General features: G+C 42.1%; 1 protein-coding gene across 3 annotated transcripts in view; it reads left to right on the top strand.

Moving 5' to 3' along the window:
• Positions 1-5287: 5287 nt before the first annotated feature.
• Positions 5288-12140, top strand: part of dock6 (dedicator of cytokinesis 6) — a 31620-nt gene continuing 24767 nt past the window's right edge. For 2 of the 3 annotated variants that reach the window (XM_085156216.1, XM_085156215.1), the window contains exons 1-6: positions 5289-6528; positions 8156-8243; positions 9608-9786; positions 9994-10062; positions 10210-10336; positions 10757-10969. In XM_085156216.1, the coding sequence (XP_085012342.1) occupies positions 6479-6528; positions 8156-8243; positions 9608-9786; positions 9994-10062; positions 10210-10336; positions 10757-10969 (726 nt within the window). In that variant the 5' untranslated portion in view covers positions 5289-6478. Of the gene's footprint in view, positions 6529-8155; positions 8244-9607; positions 9787-9993; positions 10063-10209; positions 10337-10756; positions 10970-12140 lie in introns of all 3 variants that reach the window. The other variant, XM_085156214.1, reaches the window with a different exon arrangement.

Genomic DNA, 12140 nt, shown 5'->3' with positions numbered 1-12140 from the left:
TCTACTGGCGTGCATGGACGTCTGAGGTGAGACGACGAGATTCGGTCATTAGGTGCTTGTGTTTTTTCCACCTTTGTTTGCTGAATAAAAGCGGCTCTTGTAACACAAAGGCGCCCAGGACTGTCAACTGACTGCAGGCCCACTTACAGTTCACACTTAATGTGAATAAATGGGCTTAATTGTGGCCCCTCATTAGAGCCCTGGTTAGTAGCACGGCAGCTGAATCCTCCTCTGTGAATAAGAGGGCATTTAAAGCTCCTATTGTGTATTACTGAATCAAAGGATCAAGCATTGGTTTTGCTTAAAAACCTTTTTGTTATTCCACTGATTATTTTCTTATTGTTGAGGGTTCTACACTAGTGGTGATTAGGAGTCTTGTTGGGGTGGTCCTTTTCTCTTTGTATATTGTGGAATGCACCTTGATGCCAAAGAGCTGAATAAAATTAATACACTGATTCTGAAGACTGTCAGCATTCATAGGAAGCTGTTAACTCTTCAAATAGCCTAGAAAGTACAACAGGAGCAGAAATTGGTGCATCTTTTATGATACATTTTTATATATACAGTAGATCTGCCAATACAGTGAAAAATATGTTATATATTAGACATCTGGGTGGTGAATATAGGTTTGTTGAAGAATTGAGGTCTAAATTCGTTAGGTTGGATTTTCTGTTCTTCATCTTTTTTATTCTCACAGTATTACGTCAAAAAACCAGTGCCTGTTGCCATTGCCCTGTGGTAAGGTAGTGGCCTTGTGTGTGTGTGTGTGTGTGTGTGTGTGTGTGTGTGTGTGTGTGTGTATGTGTGTGTGTGAGAGAGAGAGAGGGAGAGTGAGAGAGACAGAGAGAGAGAGACAGAGAGAGAGGAGACAGGCGGAGTGAGAGAGTCACACTATGACAGCGTATCTGGGGGATGGGTAGGCTGATTCAGCCTCAGGTCTGGTTAATTCGGTGGTCTCTCCACCAGGCCTGACTCTTGGCAGTCCAGGGTTCTGTGGCAGCAGCAATGAAGCAGTTCTTGCTTTCAGGAAAGGTTCCAAAAATAAATTAGCCTCTTTTTGAAAGGACATTTGTTGATAATGGCAACTGGCCTAATTCAACCCTTTATGTATTATTTGGCAATTTTCTTGCAGTCTCCCTCATGGGTTCACTCTTGCACTTTTTCTCTGTCTCTCTCCTCTCTTTCTCTCTATATCCCTCTCTCCCTCTGTCTGTCTGGATGTGTTGTCTCTGGGCTATTATTAGAGTAGACAGGCTGGTGGGAGGAAGTCTCTGAAGTAGACGCTCTTGTCATTTTTTTTATTTATGTATTACATTCTGCTTTCCATGTGCCTTTTTAATTCTCGGTGTACAGTATCTGTCTTTTGTTTGTATTAAGTGTAGGTGATGCGTTTAACCTCTTTAGACAATTAACTGTTCCACATTTTTATCATTTGATTAAAGGAAATATCGCACATATGCTTGTCCCTGTGATTATCTGCTAATCATAACATTATTGCTGCTACTGATGTGAATTCATGTGGGTTTGAGGAAGGACTAACCTCCTTTAGTGAGACCATGTATTACTCAAAACCTTTTTAAATATAAAGCCATGCTTATGAATCTTTCATTTTGTCCTGTCTGAGGTGGTATCTGGGGAGAAACCTTAAATACACAAAGCTCTTAGACATTCTCTTTGTTTCTTTTCTCGCCTCAGTTCCTGCTGCTCCATTTCTATCTGACATGGAGGAAAAATCATACATGTGGCACAACAGCAACAGAGGAGGTGTGAGTGTGCCCGTTCTGTCGAGCTGAGGTGTTTTTAGCTTTATTTACTCTGCAAATGCCTCGACTTACAGTGAACGGTAAATACTGTAAACAGCTATCCTCCCTCATCCTGGAATCTACTTATTGTGCTTTCATGTACACTTTGTTGTGGTGTTTACTCGATAGAGGGGAAGTCGATTATTAGATAGATAACATAGGCTTTCCAAATTTAATATTATAATGTTTCCTAGAAAAGCTTGTGTAGCCAGTGCACTCTATTTCTTCCCCCTATACTGTCTTCTTTTCCTCCTCTCCTCTTTCAGTCTCTGGCTTTTACTCCCTGTAGTCCAGCTTTCTCCCCCTCACAGTCCGTCCCCTTTTCAGTAATAGGAGACTTGAAATCAATAGCACATTAGTCTGGCCGGAAACTCTTATGAAATTAAATATAAATGACTGAGATTGCAGCTCTACCTGCTGCTGAGAGAGATGCATGATGGCTCTTGGGGATTTTTTTTTTCTTTTCGTTCCTCTCTCCAGTAAACAGGCCATTTTGTGCTGTTACTACAGCTTACCGGATCACTGGGATACCTAGTGTTTTTCTTGGCGATTAGTGTGTAGCACTGTAGACTTTGATTGGCTTTGTTTAGGGTTTGACATTTTTGTCCTCCGTGTTGAACAATGACCAATCTGATAGCATAATCTGATAGAGCAAATGGCATCGTGGACGTCACAAAGCCGCGACAGCTCAGGAGGCAAGAAGAATCAGCCGGCCACACCCATCCTCCAAATACAGCAGCAGCGCCATTTGAATATGAATGAGCACTCTGGTTATTAGCAGATTGCATCTTACTTTTTGCTCTCCAGTATTTTCTCCAAATACAATGTGTGCTTTTGCTTTCATTAAGCTTTCAGATTTGCTGCTCTGTACTTTTATTCCGGAACTTTTTACATGTAAATTTTGTTGCTTGGTCGTCTTCCATTTTCATTAACTGCTTCAGCGTGTAAAGTGCAACAATTTCTTTTAACATTCTGTTTGGCTTAAAAGCATAATTTGCAAGGTGGCTGGAGAGTGCTGGCTGGTGGGAGGAAAGTAATATGAGACAAAAAGCCACCGCATGCCCTTCTGGGAATTGGTGGAGGCTTGGACAACAGTAAGCTAATACACATAGATGATATAGAAGTAGATGTATTTGTGAGCTATATTTCACCCCATCAGAGATGAAACGGTTTGTGACAGATGGACTGATATTGTTCTCCTGTATGGCCCATAAGTGTGGCCCCTCCTGCTTTCCCTCCCTGACAGATGTAGGGGGAGGACCACAGTACACTCTTCTTTCTTTCAATTGATTTTGGTGCTTGAACCCTTAGGGAGTAGAGGATGGTGGTGGGATGGGTATATGGAGATGTTTTAGCCATTTCCTGCAGCACAGAAACTATAAAAAAGACCAAAGCAAAGGCTTTAAACCACTCAAACATACAGGCATATATCTGCATGTATTCAAATATGGCTGCACTCTCATAGCAGTGTGCACTCTGTGCACCGCTCTGACTAGAGCTTGGATGGATATTTCCATAAATCTTTGTTAGTGAGTGACAGGCTCACATGCATTCATGCATGTAATGTAGGCAGAGGAGAAAATGTGGCTGCTCATATTTACAGGGTGGTGTTCAAGAAATACACAACTGATTCACTAGATTATATTAGCGCATAACTATGGAATAATGTTTGTGTTGTTAGCAAAATTGCTATTATTTCTTTTTATTATGCCCTCTGGATAAGTTGACTGCCAGGAAATTCTGGATTGTGTGTTTTTTGGGGTAGTAATTAAGCTGATATCATGTGATTCAGCAATGATTACCCCCTGCACCAACGCCGACTGTAGGATCAACATTAGGAGACTTAACAGCTGTCTGAGAGCAGATGTGTCCTGTTGCTGCACCCATTCTGTGTCCCTGGAGGGGAGAGGTCAAGACAGGGGTGGAGGTTGAAGCAGAGATCGTCTCCCGAGGATGCTCCATGTTGATGCTTTAAAAGAAACTTTAAAAAAAAAGAGAGAGCAGCTGCCTGACCATTGTATAGCACACCAGTATAAGATGGAGATTAGCATTATTGATAACAATTTTCATCTGGTGTAATTCCTCCACCCTGCGTTAAGAGCAGCTGCTGAGCAAGCAAGGTCTCTAGTGACATATATAAAATTCACATAAATATATATATATGTGTGTGTGTGTGTGTGTGTGTGTATGTATATAAACATTTTTATATAACCATTGAAAGTGTCATGAAGAGTTATTTGGTGGGTTTTTGTTAGCTTTTCTCTGGAATGTTTTAGTTATTTTGCCAGTTTCTATTGGTTCTAGTGATGCTCTGGAAGCAGACGCCAGTTAAAAAAGAAGTGCTTAATGATTTTAATAGGACTCCCTGGTGGGGCTGAATATAGAGGGGACGTGCCCTGGCCATGGGCGCGTGGCAGCAGAGCAGGTGGATGACGGGCAGCTGAGTTCTGGCTCTAAGGGGAGGGGAGGAGGGGCTCCATTTTGGAGGACTCTTGGGGTTGAGAGAGACCCTGAAAAAAAGGCAACCCCATCTGGAACTGAGGTGGGGGCTCTGGTGTGAAAGAGATCTAGTGGGTGGTGTCTGACACTCTCTCTTTTGTTCTTTGGTAACACAACAGTGATGGTGGTGGTGGTGGTGGTGGGGGCTCTCACTGCCGTGGGGGCTGGGCGCACAAACAATAGTGCCGATCTAAGGATTGAAAGCCTTCGATGAACAGAAAGGCAAGGAAGCAGGCAGGGAAGGTGTGGACTGAAGGATAAAGCAGGAATGGGTTCAGCCTACTTATAGGAGGTGGGTTTTCAACCAGGCAAGGACGTTGCAATGTCACATAAAGACACGGTACAAATACTAAGTGAGCTCATATTGAAATGCTTGTTGCAGACATTTAGAAATATACTTACTGTAGCTCTTCAGGTTATGCCTGAGACGTGCTGAATACACACATGAATGCAGGGCAGATAATAGAATTTTTATTAATAAAAGAATCAATTATAGAGAGCCCCATCGTCCAATAAATTAGAATTTGTTGGATCTTGGGGCAGAGGAGAATGAAAGATGAGTGTTGGCATTGTGGTGGAAGCGTGCCTGCATAGAGGGAGAGATGGCGAGTATGAGCTTCATTTATTTTCATTAGCACTGTCTATGGGCCAGAGCCATGCCTGCTGCGAGCTCTAATGCAGCTCTTGAGTGCTGCTACATGCATACATAAACATATATCCCAGAGACATCTGTCTTTGCTCAGCTACAGCCACGCTTCTGTCATGCGAGGTTAATTTCCCCTTGGTTCATTCCTTCTCTTCCCATTTTTCACATCTCTGCTCTACAGTTCTTGCCATTCATCAGCCATCTCGCAGAGGACAGCCGAGTACCTGCAGCAGCTCTCCAGGGTGCTGAATTGGAGAACTGTGGGGTAGAAGGAGTGAGAGTTGGGGGAGTTGGGTGGCGGGGTTGGGCTGCAGCACTAAGCATGGCTATATAATTTCCTCATAGTAGGCGTGGGGTATGGAATGGTGATTGCAGGCAGGCAGACAGGAGGGAGATGTAGACCTGCCATTATCATAAACTGAAAAGTCCTCCATTAGAGGGGAGAGTCAGGGCCAATGTCATTCCTTATGTGTTCAAATACGACAGAGAAAAGAGCTGGTCAAACGGTAAGCTTAAAACATCGTTAGTATCTCCCTTATAGGTGTTTGCCTTTGAAATATGTAAGTATTTTTGTGCTCACCAGTATGACTTTCCAACACGGCCAATAAACAAAGCTGTAGTCCTTTTCTGTCTCCTTGCAGAGGTCAAATTTACAGATTGAATCTTAAAAAACACCAACCAGGCAAGGCTTCCCCTTTCTGCAGTCATGGTGAACAGCCCCATCTGCTGGTTTACTGCAGGTGTAACACGCTGTGTTGTCTTGAGTGATCAGAGCAAGCTGAGTTGGCATGCTGCTTTGTGCTTTATGACGCATGAACTGTGTGGCCGCCCCTGACAACAGCAATGAACAAAACCAGTGAAAACAGTGAATCCTTTTCCACCTAGTAATTAATGACGGTCAAAGTCATGTTATCAGAAAACCTTCTTTGTGAAAGTAACAGGACTTGAAATGTTTTTGGTCCACTTCCTAAATTTTAAACAGAAATGAAACCAATGAAACCTAAACCGAGGTGGATATGCGGCATGAACAGGTCGCTCTAAACCGGTCAGGTGAGATTTCTGCGTTAGCAGATGGTGGACATGATAGCCTTTTTGTGCAAAGTGGTCAAACTGACGCGGAAGGATAGTGAGGCCGGACGTAAAGTGATTTTTTCACAGTATTGTACAATTTTAAAGGCGCAGATTTTGTAATGTTAAAAGTTCTTACGTGTTTAAAAAAGGTTATTGGTTATGTATACTGTAAACGTAGTGTTGTAACTCTTTTTATTTTAATCGAAAAACCAATAAGGACAGACGATGGAGTTTTATTTTGAAATAATACCGGATGTAGTATAGGTATGCTTTACAGCTCCCGCGGTTCAGCTCCCGACCGCTAGGAGGAACAAGTAGGGATCCCTGCCCGGTCCCAGCGTGGAGAAGGAAGCGGTCTGAGAGTCCGCATCCCTGCACAAGCGGGACAGAGCGAAACCTCGAGAGGAGCAGACCACTTTCAGTTTTTATTCGAAGACTTTTCCTTACATGGGGACGAGAAATGTCATCGACTCCGAGCGAAAGGAGGGCTTTTGCTCATAAAATCAACCGGTGAGACAGTGACAGAAGTTATTGTTTAACGGCTACTACACTGCCGCTCGCTTTGCTTGAGAATGATCTGCAGGAGAGACGGTGCATATAGCCACTAAGCTAGGATTTGTAAGGTATCACAAAGCATAAACCGCTTGGTATAAACACACCTGTAGCCTAATACCACAAGAAAGGGGTTTAGTCACGTAGTTTGCGCTTTTTTAATGGGTGTCTTGCACTTTTGCGAGTTTAATAACCTGTTTTCTACACGTTGTCGTAGCATCGTAAGAGCTTTGTTGTCAGCAATGATTGGGCTACTTAAGTAAAACAGCGCCGAGCCAAAGGCTGCTCTTCCTTGTGGTGTGTTCTTTAAGTGGGAGTATTTGTTTCGGCGTAATAATAAGAGAAAGACTTCGCCTTGTGGGAATATATTAGTAACCTGTTTCTACACGTTGTAAACTGGTTCTGCCTCTCCGTTAAAAGTGGTGCTGCATGCGTTGGAAATGCATCATCACACTGAATATATGGTGATCACATTCCAGGTAAAATTGCCAAAAGTCGTCACACCTGTCACCTGAGTGTTTGAATAACAACTGCACCAAAGCTTGTGTGGGTGTGTGGAGGTGTTGGTAGGGAAGTAGCTCCCTGTTTGTTACAAGTGTCCCCCCCCCAGCTATTCACCTCAGCTTCAATCAGTTCATTTTATAGTCTGTTTCATCAAGAAATAAACATGATGCTACATTCTGATGTAAGTGTATAATTTTTCTATAACACATCCTAAAGAGGAATTCTCAGTCGCCCACCCCATTCCTAAAATCCCGACTTTTTAGTGGGACCAAGAGCATTGTTTAGCGCCGGATGCAGGAAAGGGTGGGAAGGGGTGTTCTGGCTGTTGACTTTGCAGTTGATAATGTTCCTTTTTCCTGTTTTAAATGGAGGTGTGCAGAGAAGCTGCAGAAACTCTTTCCAGATTGCCAGTAATGTAGTGCTAGTTCTTAAAAGTTCAACCTGAAAGAAATGCATCCTGATTTGTCATCACAAGGAGATCTTAGCTCTGTATTGGAGATGGAAGTGGAGGTCACTGGTCTTAAGGAGTCCTTGTGGATTTGATTGATGTATGACATGAACCTTAGCAATGTAATCACAGCAGAAATGTTGAAGCCTTTGCAGCTGTGTATATGAAAGAAACAGACATGTAGTTCTAGAGGAGCAGCTGCTTGCTGTCTCTGGGAAAGGATTGTTTTTTTTTCCTTCCCTCGCTTTGTCTGTCTTTAAGCCTCCCTTTGCCGTTAGTTCATAAAGGCCAGGGACAGAGCTCTGGCTCTGTGCCTGCTCTGTGAGATCGGATCGGGTCCCTTTTTTAGAACAGCTGCTGCCCTTCAGCATTGCTACTAGTACAAGGAGATGAAAACGGTGATAAGGGGTTCACAGATTCTGTGTGTGTGGGGGGGGGGGGGGGTAGGATTTGAGAAAGTGCAGACGTCACTTCCTGAATAGTTGTAGACACTTAAGCTGTTAAATGTAAAAAAAAATTTTTAAGTAAAAATAAATAAATAAATGTAAATGACCTCTTACATTTAATTGGATTTTGATTTTGTTATTTGCACCCATGTTTAATTTCTAACCTACAATCCTTTCTATTGCTCAGAACGGTTGCTGCAGAGGTCAGAAAACAAGTGTCCAGAGACTATGGCTCACCTCAGTTGTCGAAGAAACGAGGAGGCGCACACCACCCTGTGAGTCACCCTGTGTTTAACCTCTCAGAGCTACTGCCCGACAGCTCTGAAGCTCAAATTAGTCAGGCCAGAAATGGATGGGTGTAACTTTGTAAATGAGTACTGAGTTTAGATACAAGGAGGAAGATGTTACTTAGGTGATTGCATTTTTAATTAGTGTTCACAGCAAGTGGCTTTGAAGCAAGCATACCTGCTCTCACTCAGCTGTGTTGTTCTACAGTTAGGCAAGGTCTCACCATGAACGCTTAAGAATAGAAGAAGGGATGTTATATCAGGTGATTTGTCTTGGAAATTGTCTTTTGTCTTGTTATAAACATGCCAGTATGGTTTCTAATTAGCCCAGAAGAAATGTAGGATTCTCTGTGATCTTCTAACAGACAGTCTGGTAGACATAGGTTGTGGAGTAGAGCCTCGTTTTTTCACTTGAAGTGAATTGGGCCATATGAAAAAAAAAAGATGACAACAATGTTTTTTTTCCATTTAGAAAGGGGCTGTAGCAGTAGTTCCTGTGGGGGATTCTGCTTTTGATTAAACAGATAAAAAAGAAAGTACATGCCTTGTTCAAAATTGAGAAGTGAAAACCAAAACTGTAAAAGAAATGGATAACCTTGTTTAGACACAGTATTTTTCTTTCTTTTTAGCGTGCATAGAGATATATAGAGATATATATGTGGTACAGGAAGTTTTTGTTTACCAACCGTGTGTGGATCTTTTATATTTTTCTGTCATTCCTGTCGTAGTGGGTTCCCATATTAAACATGGCTAGTTTAAAATAATCAGATCAGCATTTGTGAAAGTAATCTCTTGCACTGCGTTTTATTGTTTGGTTTCAGAACCTTGGTTTTTGCTGTTGTATCTCTATGTCATTAATAATTTGGGATACTCCTAATGGGGTCTTCTCAAACATGCTTTGGCTGCGAGCACAGAAGCCCTACCCATGTGCTGGTTAAACCTTTTGTTTGGGTGCGACAGTCAGTCAGGAAAACAGTTGAATTAAAAGGGAGAAGAGAGCTATAAGGTTGTTTCCGACAGAGGATGAACTCAATAAGTTTAATAAGGTCCAATAGTAAATAAACCTGGATTATTTTGAATGGTTAATCATCCAAAGCTACTCTGATCCAAGAGTAAATATAAGAAGCAAGAATGCATTGAAGTCTCTGACATGATGAATTTAGTGAAAAATGCCAATAAAAATGTAATAACTCCCCAGAAGCTGATTTTTTCCTGTGAATGCCACTTAATTAAAAGATAACCATTGCTTTCACATGTTTACCTTTTCTGTGATTTTGTATTAAAGTGGTAATGCTAGAAATTGTGGTCACATCATAGTAATATGTACATAATAGTTTAATGCTGACTGACAGCTTCCACTGACGGAGGTGGTTGAACCGGTGGACTTTGAGGAGTATGTGAGCAGTCATGCTCCCGGGGTGGAGCCCGGCCCTCTCAAGCAGCTAATGGAGTTCCCGTCAGATGACCTGGAGCTCCTCCACCTGGACAAAGACTGCAATACACTGGAGCCCCCACTGCCTGAGGAAGAGGAGTAAGTCCGCTAGTCTGCTAATGGCCTGCACAATCCTCATACTAAACTCTCAAGTCCCATTTATGGTCTTGACATTACTACACAAGCAGAGCTTTAATATCACTGTAATGGATAAACATCACTACAGATAGGAACAAAGCCTTCTCTCTGTGAACATAAATATTAAAAGCATGCTTTGCTCAATTATTCATGTGTTTTTCTATGTAGCTCGCTGGATTCCAGAGTGAGAGATGCCTTGGCTGTCTACACAGATGACTGGCTTGTCATTCAAAGAAAGTAAGTGGTCACAGTAGGGGTGTCAGCTAAATTAACCTACAGTATGCATTTCATCTATTTTGTAATAATGTGCGCCACATTTCTGTGTTCATTCCACATGTGATTGACAGTTACATTATTAGTTGGACAACTCGTCTTCTTTTGCAGATATCAGCTCTACAGCACCACATACACCCCTCACAACTCTGAGCGGCAGAGGGAGAGGCAACGAGGGCTGGTCAAACAGACCTTTGAACTGGATGAGGCTGCTGCAGCTGAGCGCCAGGAAGACCAGGTAGACGACTGCGATGTCCAAAGACCGTGTAATCTTAAATGCTGGTGGGCGTTCAGTGAGGTTAGGTTCGTGAAACATGTTTTAGTATTGCCGGGAGTAAAGGTTTTCCAGCTGTCACACACTAAAAGTGCTGTCATTTAATACACAGGCTAAAAGACATAGTTGCCAGATTGCTGGGTGTCTCATTATCACAGAGAAAGGCAGTATGAGTTGTATTCTGGTCAACAAGCTAATTATATGAAGAATGACTAATGGATAAATGCCTTATCCATTATCTATTAAATTTTCCCCACATGAGTCATATCAGATGGGTAATGGGATATGTAGCATTGTAATTCTTATAACACATCTTTGCCTGGAAGGGGGAAAAAATCAAACAGAAAAACACATGACCTCACCTCTCAATCTTGTGTGGTTCAGGATGACGCAAAGCGGCGGTCAGTCAGCATCGATGAGACTCCTCGCGGCAGCTGGGCCTCCAGCATCTTTGACCTGAAGAATTCGTCTCCAGACGCTCTCCTGCCAACTGTGCTGGAACAAACAGCTGCAGAGGACATGGACCACCGCAATACCGAGGCACGACAGCAGGGGCGCCACAATGACCTGCTTGGCCTGTTCCCTCCCCCTGATGAGGTTTGTATTTGATCCTCTTATATCTGACTCTGTTGTGGTTTAAGTTTAAATTAAAAATGATCATGATTTATAGCTATGATCACAAATTTAGTTTAAATAAGAGTTTTTCAGCATCTATACTGTCAACGTAGGGTTTGGCTTACATGCTTCATAGTGTAGTGGTTAACACATGTATAATATGCATAAGATCCTGGGTTAAAACCAGGAGGAGACTCATATCCCTGGGGTTATTTGAGGGAATCCATCATAAAAAAATCTGTGCCAAATCAAATATGCAGATGCATCTACTGTGGTAACCCCTTGTGAATAAGAGAACAGCTGAGAGAAGCTTTAGGTTTACTCTGTTTAGAGGAAACACATCACACTGATAATGAATGCTTATCACTCCGGGTCACAATTTCCTGGTGAGAAACATTCTATTATAAATTTTGTGGCAATAAATATCCATGATTGTATGAGTATTACCCATTAGTGTAGTATTTTGGCACACAGAGCAATTTCCACAGTGCTGATTTCTCTGCATGGAGCCATGATGAGTTGTAACTGTAGATGAAAGTCAGACACAAATATGAGGCCGTCATGGAGATGAAAATTCAAATTGGGGATTGCCACAGAGCAAATACAGCAACATGTTAAAGCAATACTGGGAGCATTGTCAGAGGAAGCTATAACAGTGGAGGGAAAAAAAAGAGTATGCTCATAAGAAGGATGAAATCAAAAAAGCTATATGAGCAAGCTAATGTTTTAGTTTTTTTTGTGTGAGATATAAGACGTCAGCAGGAAGCAAACATAAGCGTCTGTATCGTTTGATTCTGAAAGCTCACTTTGCTCATTTTGGCTGAAACACAATGCTGGAGTTTTTTAACTAAATCTGGGTCAGCAGCATTTCTAAAAGTCTCTTTTTAGTGGTTCTAAAATGTCTTATCAGTGCCGGCGTTAGGCATAAATGTTGTAAAAGTTTAAAACTAAAACTTGTTAGTGTGGATGTACCCTGAGAGTTGTTTCTCTCTTATGGTTCACCCTGTGAGAACTTTGAAACAGCCCACAATCTAATTATTCTGTTATCAAAAAATAGATTTTGGAATTATCGATCTTAAGTGCAGCGTTTCTGTAGGCTAGTTGTGTAATGAATTAAGTGCAACAGCTTAGACTAACAGCACACTGGAAGTAC

This window comes from Neolamprologus multifasciatus, chromosome 4 (genome assembly GCF_963576455.1).
Source record: "Neolamprologus multifasciatus chromosome 4, fNeoMul1.2, whole genome shotgun sequence".
NCBI lineage: Eukaryota > Metazoa > Chordata > Actinopteri > Cichliformes > Cichlidae > Neolamprologus > Neolamprologus multifasciatus.
Note: the sequence above shows the minus strand (reverse complement) of the source record. Positions and strands in the feature narration are given on the sequence as shown.